We start from the raw sequence: 25800 nt of genomic DNA, 5'->3' as shown, positions 1-25800 counted from the left end.
TGTGTATATGTATATATATACCACACACACACATATATATGCATATACACACACATATACATACACACACACACATACATACACACACACACATACACACACACACACACACACACACACACACACACACACATATACACACATACATACACACGCACGCATACATACATACACACACATACATACATACACACACACATAATATATACACACATATACACACACATATTTTATATATACAGTAAAGTCTCGTTATATCGATATCGGATATATCGATAGTCCCGGTTATATCGATATTTTTTCGGACTCCCTTGAATATCGATATAACGACACTTTACTGTATATGTAAATATAAGTTCTTGTGTAATTTTCAGATGTTTTTCTCATTTTTATACTTTATCATTCCCACATTTATTTATTTATTTATTTTTATTGATTCATCTAGTTAGTTCTTTCTACTAAAAATCATTTTTTTTAATCCCCAGCATGTTTTTCATGACCCTGTTGTAAGGGTTAATGCTAAGCTAAGCAAATTAGCATATCGGCAAACATTTTTTGTGCCGAGTAATTGTAATAAATTGTTGCGAGTAATTTGTGTCCACCTCTCGCTTTGTGTTTGTAGGACACGCTACGCGACTGCCGCCCGGAAGACCGCCACTGCCTCAGCTACCTGCCGCTAATCTCGCCCGTCTACTTCGTCACTTTTGTGCTAACGGCGCAGTTCGTGCTGGTCAACGTGGTGGTGGCCGTCCTCATGAAGCACTTGGAGGAGAGCAACAAGGAGGCGCAACTGGAGGAGATGGAGGAGCGGCGGGAGCGCCAGGAGGCCCTTCGCGCCGCCTCGTCGGGAGGCGGGGACCCCGCCGCCCCCAACGGCGACGCGCCCGCGCAGGTTTGTCGTCGCTCGCAAACTCCTTCTTCCGACCAGTTTACCGCATAAACGGGAAGCGTTTGAGATGAAAGCTGGAAGGGGAAATGTCATGCGGAGAACTCATCAATCATATTTTGATGCAACGGAGGTAAAACTCCAACCCGACTTGTTCACCGCCGAAAGGGGATGCAGAAAATAGCAAGACGGGAATGAAAAGAAGCGCTTGGAAATAAATAAATACAGTGAGACCTCAACTTACAAACTTTTCGTCTTACAAACGTCAAATTTCTGAAAATTAAACCTTATAATAAGCACTATTTTCATAATACACACCCACCACGGCTGGCGGAGTGATCTTCGGCGGAAGCACACGACCGAACAGCACCAGAGGTTAAGTTACCAACAGTCGTTATGGAAGGTGACTCTCCTTCAAAAAGCCATCAACAACCATCAAAAAGGTCAATAAAACTTTATTTTACAGCACAGTTTATTTCTTTAATTACAGTCGTCATGTAATGCGCCTCTCTTTCCAAACAGCAATTCCCTTTGACCTTCGACCTCCAATGCCATTCCATCAAGCCATCAATGATCATCACAAATGTAAATAAAGTGACTTGATACAATGCAGTGTATTTCTTTCATTACAATACATGTATTATACATAGAATAAGGTATGTTGTGTGTAGTTTTAAGGCTTATTTAGTTGAAAAGTATATTTTATGGAAACCCGGGAACGGATTATTCCCATTTTAATGGTTTCCTATGGGAAATGTTTTTTTTGAGATACACACTCTGTCTGGGAACCAATTAAGTTCGTAAGTTGAGGTCTCACTGTACATACATTATTCTTGTATCGCAGCGAGTGAGGCAAAATGGACCATCTTTTTCCTGAAAACAGGAAAGAGTGAACGTCAGTCAGGCCCGACTACTTTGCGACCTCAACAGGCTGCAGTAAAAAAAAAAAAAAAATCAAAACAACTCGTTTAATAATAATAATTATACAGTGATACCTTGGCTTACGAACTTAATTGGTTCCCAGAGTGTGTAAGGCGAAAAGTGTGTATCCCAAAAAATAATTTCCCATAGGAAACCATTAAAACGAGTATAATCCGTTCCTAGGTCCCCATAAAACATTATTTTCAACTAAATAAGCCTTATAACTACACACAATATACCTTATTTTATGTATAATAAATGTGCTATGGTATTATAATGAAAGAAATAAACTGTACTGTATCATAAAGTGGTTTTATTGACCTCTGTGATGGTTGTTGATGGCTCGATGGAATGGAGTCAATCTTTACACTCCCCAACTTTCAATCATAGATTAGATATAATATTCTTCAGTTGAAGAGCAACAATGCTTAAATTACATACAATCTAGCTGGCTACCTAGCTATTAGCTAGCTAGCTTTCTATCTATTTGAGTTATTCCGGGTTGAGCGAACGCTAGCGCATGTGGCAGAAAAATGTATCCTGTGACTGTAAAGTGACCTTGAGAGTTTTGAAAGGCGCTTAGAAATTACATTATATTATTATTATTATTATTATTATTATTATTAATATCACCAATCTGCATTTGATGTGAACCGGGCAGGTGCAGGTCGAGGATGAGGAATGTTGCCGTGGCAACCTGATGAGCGTCGGCCGCATGCTGTCCCTGCCCAGCGAAAGCTACGCCCAGCAGCCGCTCAGATGGGCAGCGTACCCGTCGGGTGGCGTCGACGCCTACTCGGGCTACAGCTACTCAGGTCGGGTGGTTTTTTTTTAATGCAGTCAGAGGGGGGTCATGTGATTTAGCACTCCCTAATCTGCCTAGCAACATGTTTTTTTTTTTTTTTTAAGATAATCTTTGGGGCACACGTAACTTTGCCCCATGAACGTTTATACATGACGTATTCCTTGTGAAAGTCGCCTTGGTGGCATTTTTGTCTTTAGCTCACCTTTGGGGCACACTTAAAGGACAACCAACGTCACTTTTTGGTTTGTTAACTGACATCAGAAAAACGTTTGATAGCATCTAAAATAGCCAAAACACGCAGGCTGATATTTTTCATCAAATGCAAAACACCAATAAAAATGAGTTAAAATGTCCCAAAACTGCCACAAAATGAGCTCGGAAATGGGGAAAAGTCCCGCCCCCTTGTTCGTGACGTCACTATTGGTCACAAACTGCCTTGCTCCAGAATCAAAACAATGGCATCAGATTGGGAGAATATGCTTTCTTGTTACACATTCAGTGATGAATATGATTCATATAGTTCTGAAGAGGAAAGCATACGTTTGCAATCGTTTAAAGAATTATATGTGCCATTTTGAGGCAACATTAGGGGAAAATCTCTCACCCCAAAAAAAGAGGCACAAAATGGCGACCTCCCGTGGCCACCTCCGTTTCCACAGGCTGATAAATTCCTTATATGGAGCTTGGACGCCCTCTTCTGGCGGCTTTTTGATGCAACACGAGGTTTTCAGACCAAACAAGTACAGCAAAATACATTGACGTGATGGAAGGACCGCTACAATGCGTCACTTTTTCGGTTAGGGGGCGTTCCTTTAGTGACGTCACGTACGGACTCGTCACCAACTGGAAAACAAGACTTCCGGAATATTCAGCGCGAGTCTTAAGAGGTAAAATATCGCGAGATGCGGTGGAATCTTTGTCAAATGCGCTGAGTCGAAGTCATTTGAAGCCATTTGACAAATTTTGGACACAACTTGTCCGGAGACGTGGGTTGTCCTTGAACTTTGCCCCATGAACGTTTATACATGACGTCTTCCTCGTGAAAGTCGCCTCGGTGGCCTTTTTTCTTCTTCTTGTGCAGGCTCCATGTCGTCACTGGGCTCCAGCGGGGGGGGCTCCCTGCTCCAAGTTCCAGGCGCCCTGCCGGCCATTAGCCACGCCTCGCTAGGCTACGGGCGCAGCAGCCGCCCCGTGATCCGCCTCAGCAGTTCCCAGAGCGTCGACAAGGGCTCGCCCGGCCGAGTCCTCCCGCCGAACCGGCGCCGGCTGGACTCCGCTCACAGCGTGGACGGGTGCCGATTCAGCCCCGCCCGCCTCGCCGACCCTCGGCGACTGAGCTCGGCGCACAGCGTGGACGGCTCCAATGTGGTCGGCGAGAGGGCCAAGCTGGTGTCCAGTTGCAGCGTGGACCGACATCCCTCGCTCGGACTGAGTCCCCTCCGTGGAGCCCCCGGGGGGCCTTCTCATTGGCTGAGCCCCGAGGAGAGTTTGGATCGCAACAAGCTAAGCCCCTCCTACGTCCCAGAGAGTTTCGTCCTCAAGAGACCTTCGTCCTTCCGCGCTGCTACTAGACAGTTGCGCAGACAAGTAAGTAAGACAGAGAGAGAGAGTGAGAAAATGGAGAGAAGACTCGTTTCAACTTTGATAGTTCAAAAGCAGAGTGTGGACTGCAAGGTTAAAATATCCCATCAATCAGGCTCCACAAATAAGGTATATTTTGTGTAGTTTTGAGGCATAGAAAATTAAAAAATGATGTTTTATGGGGACCTTGGAACGGATTATTCTCATTTGAATGGTTTCCTATGGGAAATGATTTTTTGGGATACACACTTTTGGCCTTACACACTCTGTCTGGGAACCAATTAAGTTCATAAGCCAAGGTATCACTGTTCGTGTCCTGGCAACGTTTGTGTATGTGTGCGCGTAGGAGGCCGTGCGTTGCGATTCGCTGGACCAAAGCGGCTCGTCCGACAACGTTTCGGACAGCCTCCTCCAAACGCCCGCCGCCGCATCTTCCGCTTCCACGCCGCCCCGCCAGCGCTCGTCCAGTGTTCACACCTTGAAATACACCCAAGCGCAGAGGGTCATCACATGTCGGAGTCGCGGCGACGCGGCCGGATCGCAACCGGGACCCGATCGGGACCCGGCGGGAAAGGACGGCGAGGGGGCGGAGCCTGGAGTGGCGGACGCCGCCGATGATGAAGTGCTACGCATCAACGCGCACTCGCGTAGACATCTTGCTCCCGAGCCCGACGAGGCTCGCGGCCGCCTCAGCCAATCGGCGTCGCCAGTTTCGGGCCGGAACAGGAAGGAGCGTGTGAGCCCGCCCCCTGGGGAGGAGCCAGTGACCATGGCTACGGCGTTGATTGACAGTAGCGTGGAGCTCAGGAGGCGGACGCTATCGTTCGATGCTACTCAGCCCGAGTCGAGCTCTGTGGACGACTGACCATTTTTTTGGGGAAGCACAGCAGGACACGCCCCCTTTCTTGTCCCGGCCAATCACGGGGTTCGTATTCTCAGACTGCTCCCTGCAATGCATTTTTATTTCTTTATTTTTTTGCACCCGAGTTGCACAATTTGCTGAGTGGTTTTAGCCTTGAGTCGATAGTGACGACACGTCAACTTCCCTTTTGGTTCATCGGTGAAAAGGTTTCTTCAGCCGTCATCTGTACTTTTTTGAAGGTGTCGGATGTTTTGCGGACCCTTTCAGCGATGGACCACTCCTGTACCACTGAGAGCTTCCCCCGAACCCTTGCCTGCGCACTGACAATAATCACCAAACTATTAGCGCCTGATGAGTTTCACTTCCACTTTTATGGCTTTGTATTCTCAGGGTAGAAGTAGTGTTAACTGGACGCCCCCCCCCCCCCCCCCCCCCCCCCAACCCCTTTCCGCACCCCCCCAAAACACAATTTATGCAATATGTATCCTAAGTTTCACCGTTTCATTTGTTTCTTGAGCCGTGTCTGAGATTTCAATAAGAAGGCGGCCATTTTGGTTCCAAGCAGCCATTTTGGGTGAATTCCATGCTTTGTAAGTACAGCATTTGCCCAAAAAGATCAGAAATAATTAGGTTTTTAGGGGCCCTTGATATGCCTGACAACATATTCTTGATATCTTGACGCGATTTATTTAATTTTTTTTAATTTTCAGGCACGTCACACGACGCCTCAAATTGTTTCAAGGGCAATTGAACTGGAAGGCGGCCATTCTGGTTCCAAGCAGCCATTTTGGGTGAATTCCATGCTTTGTAAGTACAGCATTTGCCCAAAAAGATCAGAAATAATCAGCTTTTTAGGGGCCCTCGACATGCCCGACAACATATTCTCGACGAAAATGTTTTCATATTTTCGAGGCCCTCAACACAAAAAGTCACTTTGTGACCCAGACACCAGTTTCACAGATTAAAATGACATTTTCAGGCACGTTACACGACACCTCAAATTGTTTCAAGGACCCATGTGGGCAATTGAACTGGAAGGCGGCCATTTTGGTTCCAAGCCGCCATTTTGGGTGTATTCCATGCTTTATAAGTACTGCATTTGCCCAAAAAGATCCAAAATACTCAGCTTTTGTGAAATAATTTTGCTTTTTAGGGGCCCTTGACTTGCCTGAAAACATTTTCTTGATATCCTGACGAAAATGTGGCATTTTGAGGCAAATTCCAATGCTTTTGTTTGCTGATGAACAAGCGTGCAGTTAAAAAGAAGGGCTTATTCGCGGTCAAATAGAGACGATTATATTTTATTAATGCAGCTGGAACGGAGACGCGAGGAAGATTATAGATGAATTTCTTTAAAACTTATGAATATTACAGGATGTTTTTTTTTTTTATCTCATGACGCTGACAATGATTTTCATGAAATTCTCTGAAATGCACAAAGCGTAGCAGGGCCTGGAATAAAACGACTTCCTGTCTGACTTTTACTCACTGCGTATGATAATGCATACCTTTTATCGCCCTCCCACAAAAAACATACATAAATAAATCAACCAAATACATTTAAAGACTGATTGGAGATGAATACTTAAAAAAAAAAAGAAGAAAAATGTGTACTTGCTTGGATGGATTGATATGAAGTATCCAAACAAAGGCAGTCCTCCTTTGATGGTGGTGCTTGATTTTTATTGTATTTCAATTCATTTTTCATCAAACATACACATTGAGCATATCACGATGAAATATTAAATCACATAAATATTTCACACAGAGCGGAAGCTGCTGACCTGCCCTCAACCCATTTTTATTTCAAATCCCGCTGCCAGCGTATCCCGCAAATCCCGCCCCTCTATTACTGTCTGTCAATCACGCTGTGAGCCAATGAAATGCTTCCACTAAAAGTGTCCTTTTCTTAAGGTGTCTTCTACACTAAAAGAACATGCTTTATTTTGTGTGAGTGTGTGTGTGTGTGAGAGACAGATTACAGTGACGTGGCTGCCATTGCACGAGCAAAGAAAGCAGGTTGCCGTGGCAACAATACCCGGCCTTAGTTACGGTTGCCGTTAGAAAGCGGGCGCGACGGGTCTGTGCTGCTGTTGCGTGAGCTTCTGCGGGTCGAGGGTCTCGGTGAAGGACGGCGCTTGGTAGGCCTTGGTGGTGACGATGGTGGCACCGTTAGCGATGGGGTAGGGCGTGGCCCGGGCGTGGCTGGGGGCGTGGCCTGGGGCGGCGTCCAGGTGCTGCCATGTGAACAGGTTGGCGTGTGAACCCGACAGGAAACGCCGCAAGGCGCTAAGAGTTAGCACCGTCTGTCGGCGGAAATGGGAACAACGTTAGCATGCGTATACAAGGAAAAATGGGGTAACAACAAACTTAGCCTGTGACTGGCTAACTAGCTTTCTATCTATCTGAGTTACTTCCGGGTAGTGGCTGCCGCTACTCACCCATAGAAAAGCTTATCCTCTGACTGTAAAGTGACCTTGAGCGTTTTGAAAGGTGCTGATGAATGAAATGTATTATTTTTATTACTGTATCACTTAGCTAGCTAGCTCGCTTTCTATCTATTTGAGTTACTTCAGTGTTGAGTTAACGCTGGTGCGTGTGGCTGCCGCTGCTCCCCCACAGAAAAGCTTATCCATTGACTGTAAAGTGACCTTGACAGTTTTGAAAGGCATTTAGAAATGAAATGTATTATTATTATTATTATTATTATTATTATTAACAGATGATGTAATATAAATACGAGCTAACTTGCTAACTGGCTATTAGCTGTATATTAGCTGGCTGAGAGCGGGGACCAATCATAGCGCAGTCTGGCACCGCCATGTCTGGACAGTTGGGATTCAACTGGAATGCTATCGCACTAGCTAGCCACTCACCCATGTGATGATGGAGAAGAAGCAGAAGGCGATGGCGGCTCGGGCGGCGTCGGCGCCCTGCGACAACGGCAGCTCGTCCGGCGACGTCGCCTGCCACTGGTTGACCAGGAAGCAGAAGCCCACGAACCACAGGAAGCTGGCCACGCCTCGGGTCAGTCAAAAACGCAAATGTTGGACTTTCTAAGCTAGCTAGGTAGATGTATAACCAATAGATAGCCAGCTAGATAGCTAGTGAGCCTGCCAGATAGCTAATAGATCGCCAATAGATAGCTAATAGATAGACAGCTAGCTATGTAGCCGTATAACTAATAGATAGCTAGCGAACCAGCCAGATAGCTAATAGATAGACAGCTAGCTAGGTAGCCATATAACTAATAGATACCCAGCTAGATAGCTAGCGAGTCAGTCAGCCTGATAGCTAATAGATAGAAAATAGATAGCCAGCTAGGTAGCTGTATAACTAATAGATAGCCAGCTAGATAGCTAGCTAGGTAGCCGTATAACTAATGGATAGCTGTCTATCTATTAGCTATCTGGCTTGTACACTAGCTATCTATTAGTTCTACGGCTACCTAGCTAGCTGTCTATCTCTTAGCTATCTATTAGCAATATATTAGCTATCTGGCAGGCTCGCGAGCTATCTAGCTGGCTTAGCTAGGTAGCCATATAACTAATAGATAGCTAGCGAGTGAGCAAGGTAGCTAGCTAGATAGCCAGCTGGTGGTAATCATAATCATCATAATAACCATAATAATAATAATAACACATTTTATTTAGCATTTGTGGGCAAAAGTAGGGTTTCAACTACATGCCTGAGATTCCAATGTTTGTTTTAGATTATTATTATTATTATTATTATTATTATTATTATTCGTATTTTTTTTTTTACCTGAGCAGACCAGGTCAAGCATCACGGCGCGCCGTCTGTCCGTCACGCTGCTGAAGGACGGAAAGACGGCATCCAAGAGCAGGAAAAAGGCGCTGGCCAGGAAACAAGCCACGCCCACCGTCACGCCAAAGTTACACGCGTCGGCGTTTTTGTTGAATACGCAAAGCAAACGCTCGCTGCCGATGTTGACGTAACCTTCGTTGACGATGCAGCTGAACACCACCATGGAGAACACCTGCCGCACGCACCAAAAACAAAAAAACAGCCCTTTTAGCTTTCTATCTACTTGAGTTACTTCCGGGTTGAGTGAACGCTGGCGCGTGTGGCTGCCACTGCTAACCCTCGGAAAGATTTATCCAATGACTGTAATGCGACCGTGAGAGTTTTGAAAGGCGCTTCGAAATGAAATGTATTATTATTAGCTACCTATTAGCCATCTATTAGCGGTCTAGCTGGCTGGCTAGCTAGCTATCTATTAGCTATCTATTAGTGGTCTGGCTGGCTAGTTAACTATCTATTAGCTAGCTAGCTTTCTATCTATTTGAGTTACTTCCGGGTTGAGTGAATGCTGGCGTGTGTGGCTGCCGCTGCTCACCCACAGAAAAAACTCATCCAGTGACTGAAAAGTGACATTGAGAGTTTTGAAAGGGGCTTATCAATGAAATATTATTATTATTATTATTATTATTATTATTATGGCAGCCACACGTGCCAGAGTTCACTCAACCCGGAAGTAACTCAAATAGATAGAAAGCTAGCTAGCTAGCCAATCGATAGTCAACAGATACCCAGCTAGATAGCCAACTAGCCAGCTAGATAGTGAATAGATAGCTAGCTAGATAGCCAGCTAGCCAGTCAGATAGCTAATAGATAGCAAATAGGTAGCAAATGGTAATAAACATCGATAAAAAAAAATACAAAAATGGTCCAAATGTGTCCACAAGATAGAACTTATTTTCAAAATATTATTAGCTACATTTTATCCAGTGACTGTAAAGCGACCTTGAGAGTTTTGAAAGGCGCTTAGAAATGAAATGTATTCTTATCATTAGCTAGCTAGTGGCTATCTAGCTGGTTGGATAGCTATCTATTAGCGGTCTAGCTAGCTATCTATTAGTGGTCTGGCTGGCTGGCTAGCTATCTAGCTAACTATCTATTAGCTACCCATTAGCTAGCTAGCTTTCTATTTATTTGAGTTACTTCCGGGTTGAGTGAACTCTGGCGCGTGTGACTGCCGCTGCTATCACAAGATAGAACTTATTTTCAAAATATAATTAGCTCCATTTTAACCTCTTTATCAATGCGTCTGTTTATCAATGCTTTTTGGACATAAAATCGAATGCTGTGTATAATTAAAAAAAAACAAAATGACAACTGCGGTTTAAATGCCGATTGAAATTATTTTAATAGATGCGTTCAGAACTAATTTTAGGTATAAATGTTTAAAGGTATAAAGTGTTTGTTTGTTTTTTTTTTGGGGGGGGGGGATGCCAGATAGCTAATCGATAGCAAATAGCTAGCAAATGGTGTTAGGTAAGTGGTGCACATTGCAGCTTTGACAAAAGAGCCTTTTAATCTAAATAGAGAAATAGATCAATCGTTTATGACATCAAATGACACCAAAACAGCCTCAATCTGACCATCTTATAGTAACAATGAATAATAACATGAAAAAAATTGTGTGTAAAGTGAAGAGAGAGACAAAGAGTGGAAATGGATGCTAACCCCCCTCCGCCCCCCATTTTCGTTTTTCTTTTTGTTGCAGATGCTCACCCACGACAACAGCCTCATGATAGTCCGCGGATGCTTAAAAAAGGCGACCGGGTCGAAGGCGACCTTCCCGGCTTTGGCGGCTCCGTAGGCGGCCGCTGGTTCCATTGTGGCCGGTGGGACGAGCCCTCCCCCCCTGCTCCAGCCACCCCCTTCCCCCTTTCGAGCGAATTCCACCGGCCGAGGCGGGTCTTCTTCTCCCCGCGGAGAGAAGCAGGACCAGACGGCGACAGACAGCAGATGTGCGCCGATGTACGCGGCCGGTGATGACGTCACAACCAGGCCGCTTGCCCGCTTCTGATTGGCTCGTCCAATTGTTGAAATAATCGGAACGGTTCAGCGATCCGTGACGTCATCGCAGCAAGCGGGAAATTTGCCCGCCACAACGGTAACATTTTTTTTTTTTTTCTTTTTTTATATATAAATTCAAACGTCAAGTTATTGCTATTATTCGAGTCTCATAAAAATGTGTATGTTCATCACCATCATCCAAAAGTGAAAATCGAAATGGAGTAAATCTAAAGTACATAATTGCATTGACATTGTCACAATGGTGAAATGATAGTAAAGACAATCTAAAATACGACTGTGATCATAACTCTTATGCCATGGCGGACACAAATTCAAATGTTTATGATTATGACAATGTAAAATAATAAAAAATATTTGATAATGGAATAAGAATACAGTGATACCTTGGCTTACGAACTTAATTGGTTCCCATAGAAAACCATCAAAATGAGAATAATCCGTTCCCAGGTCCCCATAAAACATAATTTTCTAATTTTCTAAGCCTTAAAACGACACAAAATATAGCTTATTTTGTGTATAATAAATGTGCCATGGCATTATGACGAAAGAAATAAACTATACTGTATAATAAAGTGGTTTTATTTACCATTGTGATGGTCGTTGATGGCTTGATGGAATGGAGTGTCCGGTTTCCTCAGCATTAAACACTTGATGAGGAACGTAGCCTTCTTCTTTCACCATCTTGAGAAATGATCCCTTGTAGGTGCTTTCTCTGTGATAATTTTATCTAGTTCCTCATCAATTGTGTTCTGTTTAGCTGGGTTGATAGCTTTTTGCATCAAGTGTACAGATGGCTTGTGCGGGTTATTTGTGGAGCCTGATTGATGGGATATTTTAACCTTGCAGTCTACACTCTGCCTTTGAACTATCAAAGTTGAAATCCATTTTCTCTCTGTCTGCCGTCTGCCTGTCTCTTTAATGTTCAAGCCACCTCCCCTCACTGCTTCGTTCTGGACCAATCACGTGGCTTTAACCGATGACTGGGGGCGGGGAATAGAGGACCAAAACAAGTCGGCTGCCATTTTCTTGTCGTTCGGGCACAACACATCACTCATTGTGGCAGCTTCGTGTGTATCCCGAAAAAAAGTTTGTACGGCAAGGTAAAATGTTCATAAACGTAATGTTTGTGAACCGAAAAGTTCGTAAACCAAGGTATCACTGTAATGAGCACCTTTCAAAGCTCTCAAGGACACTTTACAGTCACAGACAAGACAATGTATACTGTTGTGGCTTATTTATGTTGTATGCGAGGACTGGGCCGATTTATTGTGAAAATTAAAAACAGGATATAGTTCTTGACTCACACATATATCATCAATATCATTTTGTTCTTCTTCTAGATGGATTCCTTCCTTGCTTCCACGTCATGTTTGGTCAAGGGTTAGAGTTCATCCTTGGTGATGTTTGCCTCTTTCTTCTCATCTTCTGCTTTCATGGCCTCCACGTACTTCCTCCTGTCTTCGTCCTCCTACTCGCCGCAACGCCCCGTCACAGTAAAAGCTTAATTTTCAACCAAGAGATGCTTTATTCATGTGGACGAATAGGACGTTTACCTTCATTTTGTCTTTTGCGGCTTTCTTCATCTCCTGGTGGACAAAAGCAAGCAGGGCCTTCAGCTTCTTGTCGCCAGTGTAAAACACCGCCTGAGTGGGGGGGATCAATGCATCCTGGTTTTGTTATCTTGATCGAAACCTTTTTTAAAGACCTTTTTGTGACTAAAATAAAGATCAACTTGACTAATATTGTAGATTTAAATGTTTCAAGTTGTCACTGGATTTATTTTGGAAAGTTTTTACTTCCTGTTTTGATTGCGAAAAACAATTCAGACGCGGTTGTTCAGAAGTTGCTTTTTACGAACAAATTATTTTAATGCAAAACATTCCTGGCTGTTGTCATATAGTTTTATTTTGGTAGGATGTTGTCCTGATCAATGATGTTTTCAGCCACAGTGTAAAATGTAATTATATTATTATTATTATTATTATTATTATTATTATTATTATTATTCAGCCAGCTTTTGTGAACGAAAGCCAGTGATTGATGTTGGCAATTTCAATCCAATTAACATTTGTATTGATTTTATTTTGGTAGACTTTAACTTCCTGCTTTTCTCGTCTTAATAGAAGCATTTTTTAAGCAGCTTTTTGTGAACAAATGACATTAATTTGGATATTCTGACTGATGTTGTACATTTGAGTTGAACCGTGAAGTTGTTTTTACTTCTTTTATTTTGAAAGCTTTCTACTTCCTGTGTTTGTATTCCTGAGAAGTATGAGAGCTTCAATGTGTCTTTTATTTTGCTGGTCTGACATTCACATTTGTGATCGTACCCTTTCTGCGTAGAGCGCGGGGAAGAGGCAGAAGGACGGATAGGCTCGCTGCGCCGACATGTTGATGTCGTTCGCCGACGCGTCGATGCGAGCCACCACCACGTCGTCGCGAGCTTTGAAGGCCTCGGCTAGCTCCTCCCACAAGGGCAACACCGAGCGGCACTCTGGACTGTACGGCACGTCTGAAGTACATGCACACAAATGGGCCACTTCATTAGGTACTCCAGGTACGCTACATATATACGTGTAAATGTGTGTGTGTGTGTGTGTGTGCGTAACTCACAAAATAAAACAAATACAGTCCTGTTGGGGTTGAAGGCAACCTGCTCAAAAGTGCTCCCGACCAGTTCCTTCACTGGACGTTGGTCCCATCCTTCCGGAATGGGCTCGCTCTGCATCTTGGGCTAGTATACACACACACACACACGTTCCTGTTTCAATGGTTTTGTGAGGTCTGGCTAACTCCTGATAAGGAGTGAGGACCACCGTTGCTGATAAGTTTAGAGAAGAACTAGTGTTGCATTTGAACACTAAATGGCACTCCATTTCACACTTCAACTTCTTTAAAAGCAAAGAAAAAGTGGACTTGAAACTGAAATAACAGCAGGAGAGAGGTTTCTGAATGGCTACATTCAAAGTCCTCACCCCTGTTGTGAATTTGGTTAAACTATGGTTTTCCTTTTTTTGGGTATGAACTTTTTCCTCTCATTAACCGCACACACACATACACATAAACACACACAGTGAGTAAAAAGTGTGTGTATCCAAGTGAATTGAAAATACACACCAAAAATCATTTTGGCTGAATTTGTGAGGACCTCTCTGAAACCTTAACAAATGCATATATAGACCCTCTAGAAGCCTTTAGAATGAAAAACTCGTGAGGACCGGCCAAAAGGTCCTCACTTCTCAAAAATGTCGTCACTATGTGTGGTAAAAAAATGTCAGTGGTCCTCACAAGACTAGTCATACAAACACACACGCATTGAATTGTGCGACACATGGCACACTCTATGTACCACGCACACCTTGGCGTTGCCGTCCAGGTAGTCCCGGCAGAAGGCCTCGATGGAGTCAACGTCCAGCGTGGTGGAAGGAAGCTGGTAGGTCACGTGATCGGTCAGGTTAACCAATCGCACGAGAGGAGCCTCAAAGGACCGCACGCGGAAGTACTCCATCAGGCGGCCATTACGTGGCTCCCGTACATCCACCAGGACGAATAAAATCTAAATACACACACCAAAGTTGAGCTCATTTTGTGTATATGTGTGTGTGTGTGTGTGTGTGTGTGTGTGTGTGTGTGTGTGTGTGTGTGTGTGTGTGTGTGTGTGTGTGTGTGTGTGTGCGTGTGTGTGTGTGTGTGTGCGCTTGTCACCTTCATTCGGAAGACCTTGGCGACGGCATTGAATGCGATGTGAACCTTGTGGAAATCGGCCGAGCTTTTGTTGACGAAAAGGAGGGCGTGGCTAAGAACCGGCGACGACAGGATCTGATTGGCCGTCTGAAGAATCAAGTGATTTTTCAATGACCTCCCGTGTTTCATTTGTGACAAACTTTCACTTGATTCAAAGTTCATCCATCCATCCAAAAAAAAAAGTATAGTAAGGCGTTTTTAACCTGAAAACAACGACCATGTTAGTAAGGCATTTTTGACCCAAAAAAAAGACCATGTGTTTTAAGGCGTTTTTAGCCGAAAAAAACGACCATGTATAGTAAGGCGTTTTTGGCTCGAAAAAAATGAACATGTATATTAAGGTGTTTTTAGCCCAAAAAAACGACCATGTATAGTAAGGCGTTTTTTTGCCAAAAAAACCCACCATGTATAGTAAGGCGTTTTTGGCTTGAAAAAAAATGACCATGTATAGTACAGTTTTTCATCTTCATTTAGTGCTTATTTAGCTCAGTAGCAGAGTGCATACTTTGAATGTATGAGGTCGGGGGTTCAATCCCAACCAGCTGCACTTGGGATTTTGCAAATTTTCCAATTGTTGGACTATGAAAGACTTTTTTATTCTTATTAAAAAAACGACCATGAAAGACGTTTTTAGCCCAAAAGACGACCATGTACAGTGTGGCGTTTTAGTCCAAAAAAACGACCATGCATAGTAAGGCGTTTTTAGCCGAAAAAAAAACGACCATGTATAGTAAGGCATTTTTGACCCAAAAAGTCGACCATGCATAGTAAGGCGTTTTTAGGTGAAAAAAACGACCATGTATAGTAAGGCGTTTTTTGCCGAAAAAAACTACCATGTATAGTAAGGCGTTTTTAGCCCAAGAAACGACCATGTATAGCAAGGCGTTTTTTGCCGAAAAAAACGACCATGTATAGTAAGGCGTTTTTGACCCAAAAAAACGACCATGTATAGTAAGGCGTTTTTAGCTCGAAAAAAACGACCATGTATAGTAAGGCGTTTTTTGCCGAAAAAAAAAAGACCATGTATAGTAAGGCGTTTTTGGCCGAAAAAAACGACCATGTATAGTAAGGCGTTTTTAGCCGAAAAAAAATGACCATGTATAGTAAGGCATTTTTGACCCAAAAAGTCGACCATGTATAGTAAGGCGTTTTTTGCCGAAAAAAACGACCATGTATAGTAAGGCGTTTTTAGGCGAAAAAAAACGACCATGTATAGTAAGGCGTTTTTAGCCGAAAAAAACGACCATGTATAGTAAGGCGTTTTTACCCCAAAAAAACGACCATGTGTAGTAAGGCGTTTTTAGCCGAAAAAACGACCATGTATAGTAAGGCGTTTTTAGCCGAAAAAAACGACCATGTATAGTAAGGCGTTTTTGACCCAAAAAAACGACCATGTGTAGTAAGGCGTTTTTAGCCCAAGAAACGACCATGTATAGCAAGGCGTTTTTTGCCGAAAAAAAAGACCACGTATAGTAAGGCGTTTTAGTCCAAAAAAACGACCATGCATAGTAAGGCGTTTTTAGCCGAAAAAAAATGACCATGTATAGTAAGGCGTTTTTAGCCGAAAAAAACAACCATGTTTAGTAAGGCGTTTTTGGCTCGAAAAAAACGACCATGTATAGTAAGGCATTTTTGACCCAAAAAAACGACCATGCATAGTAAGGCGTTTTTAGCCGAAAAAAACGACCATGTATAGTAAGGCGTTTTTAGCCGAAAAAAAACGACCATGTATAGTAAGGCATTTTTGACCCAAAAAGTCGACCATGTATAGTAAGGCGTTTTTTGCCAAAAAAAACGACCATGTATAGTAAGGCGTTTTTAGGCGAAAAAACGACCATGTATAGTAAGGCGTTTTTAGCCGAAAAAAACGACCATGTATAATAAGGCGTTTTTACCCCAAAAAAACGACCATGTGTAGTAAGGCGTTTTTAGCCGAAAAAACGACCATGTATAGTAAGGCGTTTTTGGCTCGAAAAAAACGACCTTGTATAGTAAGGCGTTTTTGACCCAAAAAAACGACCATGTATAGTAAGGCGTTTTTAGCCGAAAAAAACGACCATGTATAGTAAGGCGTTTTTGGCTCGAAAAAAACGACCATGTATAGTAAGGCGTTTTTGACCCAAAAAAACGACCATGTATAGTAAGGCGTTTTTAGCCGAAAAAAACGACCATGTATAGTAAGGCGTTTTTGGCTCGAAAAAAACGACCATGTATAGTAAGGCGTTTTTGACCCAAAAAAACGACCATGTATAGTAAGGCGTTTTTAGCCGAAAAAAACGACCATGTATAGTAAGGCGTTTTTAGCCGAAAAAAAACCCAATAAAATTTTTGACGACCGTGTATAGTAAGGCATTTTTTGCCAAAAAAAACGACCATGTATAGTAAGGCTTTTTAGGCGAAAAAACGACCATGTAGCCGAAAAAAGCCGAAAAAACGACCATGTATAGTAAGGCGTTTTTGGCTCGAAAAAAACGACCTTGTATAGTAAGGCGTTTTTGACCCAAAAAAACGACCATGTATAGTAAGGCGTTTTTAGCCGAAAAAAACGACCATGTATAGTAAGGCGTTTTTGGCTCGAAAAAAACGACCATGTATAGTAAGGCGTTTTTGACCCAAAAAAACGACCATGTATAGTAAGGCGTTTTTAGCCGAAAAAAACGACCATGTATAGTAAGGCGTTTTTAGGTGAAAAAAACGACCATGTATAGTAAGGCGTTTTTTGCCGAAAAAAACTACCATGTATAGTAAGGCATTTTTAGCCCGAGAAACGACCATGTATAGCAAGGCGTTTTTTGCCGAAAAAAACGACCATGTATAGTAAGGCGTTTTTTACCCAAAAAAACGACCATGTATAGTAAGGCGTTTTTGGCTCGAAAAAAACGACCATGTATAGTAAGGCGTTTTTTGCCGAAAAAAACGACCATGTATAGTAAGGCGTTTTTAGCCGAAAAAAACGACCATGTATAGTAAAGCGTTTTTAGCCCAAAAAAACGACCATGTATAGTAAGGCGTTTTTAGCCGAAAAAAACGACCATGTATAGTAAGGCGTTTTTAGGCGAAAAAACGACCATGTATAGTAAGGCATTTTTGGCTCGAAAAAAACGACCATGTATAGTAAGGCGTTTTTTTGCCGAAAAAAACGACCATGTATAGCAAGGCATTTTTTGCCAAAAAAAACGACCATGTATAGTAAGGCGTTTTTGACCCAAAAAAACGACCATGTATAGTAAGGCGTTTTTGGCTCGAAAAAAACGACCATGTATAGTAAGGCGTTTTTTGCCGAAAAAAACGACCATGTATAGTAAGGCGTTTTTAGCCGAAAAAAACGACCATGTATAGTAAAGCGTTTTTAGCCCAAAAAAACGACCATGTATAGTAAGGCGTTTTTAGCCGAAAAAAACGACCATGTATAGTAAGGCGTTTTTAGCCGAAAAAAAACAACCATGTATAGTAAGGCATTTTTGACCCAAAAAGTCGACCGTGTATAGTAAGGCGTTTTTTGCCAAAAAAAACGACCATGTATAGTAAGGGGTTTTTAGGCGAAAAAACGACCATGTATAGTAAGGCGTTTTTAGCCGAAAAAAACGACCATGTATAGTAAGGCGTTTTTACCCCAAAAAAACGACCATGTATAGTAAGGCGTTTTTTTGCCGAAAAAAACGACCATGTATAGTAAGGCGTTTTTAGGCGAAAAAACGACCATGTTTCGTAAGGCATTTTTGGCTCGAAAAAAACGACCATGTATAGTAAGGCGTTTTTGACCCAAAAAAACGACCATGTATAGTAAGGCGTTTTTGGCTTGAAAAAAACGACCATGTATAGTGAGGCGTTTTTTGCCGAAAAAAAAACGACCATGTATAGTAAGGCGGTTTTAGCCCAAGAAACGACCATGTATAGTAAGGCGTTTTTGGCTCGAAAAAAACGGCCATGTATAGTAAGGCGTTTTTGACCCAAAAAAACGACCATGTATAGTAAGGCTTTTTTAGCCGAAAAAAACGACCATGTATAGTAAGGCGTTTTTTGCCGAAAAAAACCACCATCTATAGTAAGGCGTTTTTTGCCGAAAAAAAACCCACCATGTATAGTAAGGCGTTTTTGCCGAAATAAACGACCATGTATAGCAAGGCGTTTTTAGCCGAAAAAAAACGACCATGTATAGTAAGGCATTTTTGACCCAAAAAGTCGACCATGTATAGTAAGGCGTTTTTAGCCGAAAAAACCGACCATGTATAGTAAGGCGTTTTTTGCCAAAATAAACGACCATGTATAGTAAGGCGTTTTTAGCCGAAAAAAAAACGACCATGTATAGTAAGGCGTTTTTCGCCGAAAAAAACGACCATGTATAGTAAGGCGTTTTTAGACCATGTATAGTAAGGCGTTTTTTTGCCGAAAAAAAACGACCATGTATAGTAAGGCGTTTTTAGGCGAAAAAAACGACCATGTATAGTAAGGCATTTTTGGCTCGAAAAAAACGACCATGTATAGTAAGGCGTTTTTGACCCAAAAAAACGACCATGTATAGTAAGGCGTTTTTGGCTTGAAAAAAACCACCATGTATAGTAAGGCGTTTTTTGCCGAAAAAAAACCACCATGTATAGTAAGGCGTTTTTAAAAAAACGACCATGTATAGTAAGGCGTTTTTGAAAAAAAACGACCATGTATAGTAAGGCGTTTTTAGCCGAAAAAAACAACCATGTATAGTAAGGCGTTTTTTGCCGAAAAAAACCACCATGTATAGTAAGGCGTTTTTAGCCGAAAAAAAACCCACCATGTATAGTAAGGCGTTTTTGCCGAAAAAAACGACCATGTATAGTAAGGCGTTTTTAGCCGAAAAAAAACAACCATGTATAGTAAGGCATTTTTGACCCAAAAAGTCGACCATGTATAGTAAGGCGTTTTTAGCCGAAAAAAGCCCAAAAAAAACGACCATGTATAGTAAGGCGTTTTTGACCCAAAAAAACGACCATGTATAGTAAGGCGTTTTTAGGCGAAAAAACGACCATGTATAGTAAGGCATTTTTGGCTCGAAAAAAACGACCATGTATAGTAAGGCGTTTTTGACCCAAAAAAACGACCATGTATAGTAAGGCGTTTTTGGCTTGAAAAAAACCACCATGTATAGTAAGGCGTTTTTTGCCGAAAAAAAAACGACCATGTATAGTAAGGCGTTTTTTTGCCGAAAAAAACGACCATGTATAGTCAGGCGTTTTTAGCCGAAAAAAAAACGACCATGTATAGTAAGGCGTTTTTAGCCCAAAAAAAACGACCATGTATAGTAAGGCGTTTTTTTGCCGAAAAAAACGACCATGTATAGTAAGGCGTTTTTAGGCGAAAAAACGACCATGTATAGTAAGGCATTTTTGGCTCGAAAAAAACGACCATGTATAGTAAGGCGTTTTTGACCCAAAAAAACGACCATGTATAGTAAGGCGTTTTTGGCTTGAAAAAAACCACCATGTATAGTAAGGCGTTTTTTGCCGAAAAAAAACCACCATGTATAGTAAGGCGTTTTTAGGCGAAAAAAAACGACCATGTATAGTAAGGCGTTTTTAGGCGAAAAAACGACAATGTATAGTAAGGCATTTTTGGCTCGAAAAAAACAACCATGTATAGTAAGGCGTTTTTTTGCCGAAAAAAACCACCATGTATAGTAAGGCGTTTTTAGCCCAAAAAAAACGACCATGTATAGTAAGGCGTTTTTGACCCAAAAAAACGACCATGTATAGTAAGGCGTTTTTAGGCGAAAAAACGACCATGTATAGTAAGGCATTTTTGGCTCGAAAAAAACGACCATGTATAGTAAGGCATTTTTGGCTCGAAAAAAACGACCATGTATAGTAAGGCGTTTTTGACCCAAAAAAACGACCATGTATAGTAAGGCGTTTTTGGCTTGAAAAAAACCACCATGTATAGTAAGGCGTTTTTTGCCGAAAAAAAAACGACCATGTATAGTAAGGCGTTTTTTTGCCGAAAAAAACGACCATGTATAGTCAGGCGTTTTTAGCCGGAAAAAAAACGACCATGTATAGTAAGGCGTTTTTAGCCCAAAAAAAACGACCATGTATAGTAAGGCGTTTTTTTGCCGAAAAAAACGACCATGTATAGTAAGGCGTTTTTAGGCGAAAAAACGACCATGTATAGTAAGGCATTTTTGGCTCGAAAAAAACGACCATGTATAGTAAGGCGTTTTTGACCCAAAAAAACGACCATGTATAGTAAGGCGTTTTTGGCTTGAAAAAAACCACCATGTATAGTAAGGCGTTTTTTGCCGAAAAAAAACCACCATGTATAGTAAGGCGTTTTTAGGCGAAAAAACGACCATGTATAGTAAGGCGTTTTTAGGCGAAAAAACGACAATGTATAGTAAGGCATTTTTGGCTCGAAAAAAACAACCATGTATAGTAAGGCGTTTTTTTGCCGAAAAAAAACGACCATGTATAGTAAGGCGTTTTTAGCCCAAAAAAAACGACCATGTATAGTAAGGCGTTTTTGACCCAAAAAAACGACCATGTATAGTAAGGCGTTTTTAGGCGAAAAAACGACCATGTATAGTAAGGCATTTTTGGCTCGAAAAAAACGACCATGTATAGTAAGGCGTTTTTGACCCAAAAAAACGACCATGTATAGTAAGGCGTTTTTGGCTTGAAAAAAACCACCATGTATAGTAAGGCGTTTTTTGCCGAAAAAAAAACGACCATGTATAGTAAGGCGTTTTTTTGCCGAAAAAAACGACCATGTATAGTCAGGCGTTTTTAGCCGGAAAAAAAACGACCATGTATAGTAAGGCGTTTTTACCCCAAAAAAACGACCATGTATAGTAAGGCGTTTTTACCCCAAAAAAACGACCATGTATAGTAAGGCGTTTTTGGCTTGAAAAAAACGACCATGTATAGTAAGGCGTTTTTTGCCGAAAAAAACGACCATGTATCGTAAGGCGTTTTTAGACCCAAAAAAACGACCATGTATAGTCAGGCGTTTTTAGCCGGAAAAAAAACGACCATGTATAGTAAGGCGTTTTTCGCCCAAAAAAACGACCATGTATAATATACCTTTCCGGAATATTCTGTGACGGGTTCCATCTGGTAGACGTTGACAAAAGTCACCAAGTCGTCTTTGGAGGTCTGCGGCGTCATCTTGTAGGCCTGAATCAGCTTCGACTGCCAAATCAGGGCAGACAATAGATCGACTAAATCATCGATTTCAAACTTGTTAGCATCAACTGGGAGTTTTGCAGGTAAGGATCAGATTTTAACGTCACCACACTTCTTTAAAACCTTAACAGTTTGAAGCCCTATAGTGAGTTTGGAACCTAATTTGAAACCCCAACGAAAGTTGTGATCCCCAATTAGAAACCCTAGCCCTAGTTGGGAACCCTCAATTGGAAACCTAACCCTAATTTGAAGTCCTAAAATAAAACCTTAACCCTAGTTGGAAACCATAAATTGAAACCTTAATCATAGCTGGGGCCCCGAATTTGAAACCCGCACCCCAGTTGGGAACCATAAATTGACAACCTACTGTACCCCTAGTTGAGAAGCCTGAATTGAAAACCTAACCCTACTTTGAAATCATACCTTAACCCTAGTTGGGAACCCTAAATTGACACCCTACCTCTAGCTGGGAACCCTAATTTGACACCTTACCTCTAGTTGGGAACCCTAAAAATCCCCAATTTGAAACCCTAGCCCTAGTTGGGAACCCTCAATTGAAAACCTAACCCTAATTTGAAGTCCTAAAATAAAACCATAACCCTAGTCGGAAACCCTAAATTGAAACCTTAACCATAGCTGGGACCCCAAATTTGAAACCCGAACCCGAGTTGGGAACCATGAATTGACAACCTAACCCTACTTTGAAATCATACCTTAACCCTAGTTGGGAACCCTAATTTGGAACCTTACCCCTAGTTTGGGAATCCTAAATTGAAACCTTAACCCTAATTTGAAATCCCCACATGAAAATTATATACAACCTTACAACTTTAATATTTGTTTTTTTTTAACGCACCTGTTTAAGGAGCAGCACGACGTCACGACTGACATCATATTTACCGATGACATCATCATTCTGCGTCACCGCAAACCTGACGTCCGGGAGGCTGACTGCAGTCGAATAAAACACTCCTACGTACTCGCTGTCCAGCTCCTACACACACACACACACACGCATACACACACACACACACACACGCACACACACACACACACACACACACGCACACACTATCTATTAGCTATATAGCGATATAGCTGGCTGGCTAGCTGTCTAGCTAGCTAGTTCTTAGATATCTGTTGGCTGGCTAGCTGGCTTTCTATCTATTTGAGTTACCTCCGGGAACGCTGAGAGTTTTGAAAGGCGCTTATAAATGAAATGCATTATTATTCATCACCTGAAAGAATCCGAGTACGCTGAACTCCTCCCCCGCGCTCCCTAATTGGCTGAGATCGGTCACAAGGTCGGCAGCAGACCCCGCTCTCCTTTTCAACCATGTCACGATGGAAGCTGAGCTCTGAGGAACTTGAATCGCACGACTAGATTTTAGCTCACAAGCCCAAAAACGTGTACAGTGATACCTTGGCTTACAAACTTAATTGCTTCCCAGACAGAGTGTGTAAGGGGAAAGTGTGTATTCCAAAAAATATTTCCCATAGGAAACCATTAGAATGAGAATAATCTGTTCCCAGGTCCCCATAAAACATCATTTTCTAATTTTCTAAGCCTGAAAACGACACAAAATAGACCTGATTTTATGTATAATAAATGTGCTATGACATTATAATTAAAGAAATAAACTGTATAATAAAGTGGTTTTAGTTAGCTTTGTGATAGTCGTTGATGGCTTGATGGAATGGAGTGGCCGCTTTCATCAGCATGAAACACTTGATGAGGAACGTAGCCTTCTTCTTTCACCATCTTGAGGAATGATCCCTCTGCCATAATTTTACCTTGTTCCTCATCAATTGTGTTCTGTGTGTATCAAAGTTGAAATGAGTCCAAATGTCACTGTTTTCTATCCATTTTCTCACTCTCTCTCGGCCGTCTGCCTGTCTCTTTATAATATTTAAACCACCTCTCCTCACTGCTGCGTTCTTGGCCAATCACGTGGCTTTAACCGACGACTGGGGGCGGGGAATAGAGAACAAAAAAATGTCATCTGCCATTTTCTTGTTAGCAGAACGGGCTCGTTCGCAAACGACACATCACTTATTGTGGCAGCTCCGTGTGTATCGCGAAATAGTTCATATGCCAAGGTAAATTTGTCATAAATTTAACGTTCAGAAACCGAAAAGTTTGTAAAACAAGGGGTTCGTAAACCGAGGTATCACTGTATCTTTTCTTTGGCAAGACTGAAATTTGACTTACCAGGGCAGGAAACGAAGTTTATTTTCTCTCCGAAAAGGTACAGCCTGATTTTTGGCGGTCCTGTTGCGTTGAGTTCTTCCGCTAGCTCTTTGTCTTTGGTTACATCTACCGTCGCCAACTTCACGTCCCGAAGTTCGCCGGCCCGAAGTTCGTCGGCAGCTCCTTGAAACACTTCTGACAAACGACGGCCTTCTGCGGACAATGGAAAATCTGGACGAGGGACAAACATCAAAGACATTTTGGAGTCCTCGTTTGACCATCGTGTAAATTTCGTCAACAAAACACGATAATTTTGAATTTAGCAAAGCTAAAAATATTTTTTTCAATGACGATTTCAATGACTTCAGCATAGTTTTCATCAAAATGCGTTTGCTCGCTTGCACAATTTCAAAACGGGGCAATCAGGACCTGAAAATGTAAACTAAATACACCACAGGTGTCAAAGTGAAGACCCGGGGGCCAAATCTAACCCGATACATCATTTTGTTCGGCCCGCGAAAGCAAATCAAGCATTTCAAGTGCTGAGATGCTTGCTAATGACGATAAAGCAGATCAGATAATGGATGGGTAACCTATGTGTTGGCTATTTCATTAAAAAATACATATAAATGAATCAAATAGCTTCTTTTTGAGTCCCTCAACGCTGACAAAATTCGGAGATTTTTTTTTTTTGTTTGTTTCATGCAAAAAGCTATCAACCCAGCTAAGCAGAACACAATTGATGAGGAACTAGGTAAAATGATGGCAGAGGGATCATTCCTCAAGATGGTGAAAGAAGAAGGCTACGTTCCTCATCAAGTGTTTCATGTTGATGAAAGCGGCCACTCCATTCCATCAAGCCATCAACGACCGTCTAATCTCTATCACTTTGACACCCTTAATCCAAACAGAAATGACGTTGAGAAACTTACAAAAGTGAACCAGTAGCTCCTTGTAGATCTTTAACGCGACGTCAAAATTGGATTTGCTAAGCTGCAAAACGCCATCCTTCTCCGGGAGCGTTTTCACGTCCTGCCCGCTAGCAGTGAGGTAAAAGGCCGCCGCCGCCGCCGTCCCCAGCAGTAGCAACAGCCGTCTCGCCATTGTTAGCGAAGCGCCGCGAGGTGAAGACGGGAGTGCCGCAACTTGGACGTTCAAGTTGTGAATGTTATCAAGTCCGTCTTGTCGCTTATTAACTCGTTGCTATCTGAGCCGCCGTCGTTGGCGGCGGCTCATATCAAGGCAATTGCTAATAGTTGCCTAATGTACTTTGCCTAAACAACAAGGTCAAAGTGGAGGAAGAAATACTTTGGATTCATGCTAGCGTGCAATTTTTTTTTTTCAATTTGGATCGTTCCTACAACCGACTTCTTAGGCAACGTAGGCTTAGTTATGCTGATGAGGTTATACCAGATCAAATGGGGGCAATCAGGCCAGTCGTAGACCCCACACTCAGGCAGTACAATAGAAGTAATCAGTGTAGCTGCAGGGAGTAGTCCTCTTCTCCCCCCAACCTGAAAGCAGGGATCAATCATAGCGGAGTCTGGCACCGCCACGTCTGGACAGTAAGGATATATATATAGGGCCAAAACTACCAGCAAAATATTTTAGTTCGCTGACGAAGCCTCTTGGATAAAAATTATGCAGCCCTCTGCCAAGTTATTTATTGAGAGTATATGCAAATTGAAGTGATACATGAGTAAAACATAGTTTTCTTGATTAGAATACCACACTTGTTGCGTTCTAAGCACCAACAGCTGCAAGCAATAAAACATTGTCTTTTCCATGAAATGATAAATTTGTAACGTGGCT

At 42.1% G+C, this 25800-nt stretch overlaps 3 protein-coding genes across 3 annotated transcripts in view; 1 reads left to right on the top strand and 2 right to left on the bottom strand.

The window, feature by feature from the left end:
* LOC148893057 (voltage-dependent T-type calcium channel subunit alpha-1H-like) overlaps positions 1-6565 on the top strand; it is a 53451-nt gene extending 46886 nt beyond the window's left edge. The window contains exons 32-35 of the mRNA XM_089007303.1: positions 623-892; positions 2469-2622; positions 3694-4199; positions 4540-6565. Coding sequence (XP_088863429.1) covers positions 623-892; positions 2469-2622; positions 3694-4199; positions 4540-5058 — 1449 coding nt within the window. The 3' untranslated portion in view covers positions 5059-6565. The remainder of the gene's footprint in view (positions 1-622; positions 893-2468; positions 2623-3693; positions 4200-4539) is intronic.
* A 445-nt stretch (positions 6566-7010) lies between these two features.
* On the bottom strand, positions 7011-11926 carry LOC148893056 (synaptogyrin-3-like). The gene is made up of 4 exons (XM_089007306.1): positions 10594-11926; positions 8821-9055; positions 7932-8077; positions 7011-7361 (listed from the first exon to the last, which is right to left on the bottom strand). The coding sequence occupies exons 1-4, from the start codon at positions 10696-10698 to the stop codon at positions 7116-7118; spliced, it is 732 nt and encodes a 243-aa protein (XP_088863432.1). The 5' UTR covers positions 10699-11926; the 3' UTR covers positions 7011-7115.
* Positions 11927-12121: 195 nt separating this feature from the next.
* On the bottom strand, positions 12122-25154 carry LOC148893055 (protein disulfide-isomerase). Its single transcript, XM_089007305.1, has 11 exons — positions 24921-25154; positions 24010-24219; positions 23036-23163; positions 22654-22791; positions 21696-21803; positions 14608-14733; positions 14261-14458; positions 13516-13636; positions 13233-13414; positions 12456-12545; positions 12122-12370 (listed from the first exon to the last, which is right to left on the bottom strand). The coding sequence occupies exons 1-11, from the start codon at positions 25090-25092 to the stop codon at positions 12284-12286; spliced, it is 1560 nt and encodes a 519-aa protein (XP_088863431.1). The 5' UTR covers positions 25093-25154; the 3' UTR covers positions 12122-12283.
* Positions 25155-25800: the final 646 nt, after the last annotated feature.

This window comes from Hippocampus bargibanti, linkage group LG10 (genome assembly GCF_051943395.1).
Source record: "Hippocampus bargibanti isolate YZ-2025 linkage group LG10, ASM5194339v1, whole genome shotgun sequence".
Taxonomy (NCBI): Eukaryota; Metazoa; Chordata; class Actinopteri; order Syngnathiformes; family Syngnathidae; genus Hippocampus; species Hippocampus bargibanti.
This window is presented reverse-complemented; position numbering and strand designations above follow the sequence as displayed.

Coding starts and splice junctions, on each gene's coding strand:
- LOC148893056 (XM_089007306.1), bottom strand. CDS start 10,698: ATGGAACCAGCGGCCGCCTACGGAGCCGCCAAAGCCGGGAAGGTCGCC. Junction 9,056..10,593: donor TCATGAGGCTGTTGTCGTGG/GTGAGCATCTGC, acceptor TGCGTGCGGCAG/GTGTTCTCCATGGTGGTGTT. Junction 7,362..7,931: donor TCTTCTCCATCATCACATGG/GTGAGTGGCTAG, acceptor TTCCGCCGACAG/ACGGTGCTAACTCTTAGCGC.
- LOC148893055 (XM_089007305.1), bottom strand. CDS start 25,092: ATGGCGAGACGGCTGTTGCTACTGCTGGGGACGGCGGCGGCGGCGGCC. Junction 22,792..23,035: donor GCGTACTCGGATTCTTTCAG/GTGATGAATAAT, acceptor GTGTGTGTGTAG/GAGCTGGACAGCGAGTACGT. Junction 12,371..12,455: donor CCGCAAAAGACAAAATGAAG/GTAAACGTCCTA, acceptor TGCGGCGAGTAG/GAGGACGAAGACAGGAGGAA.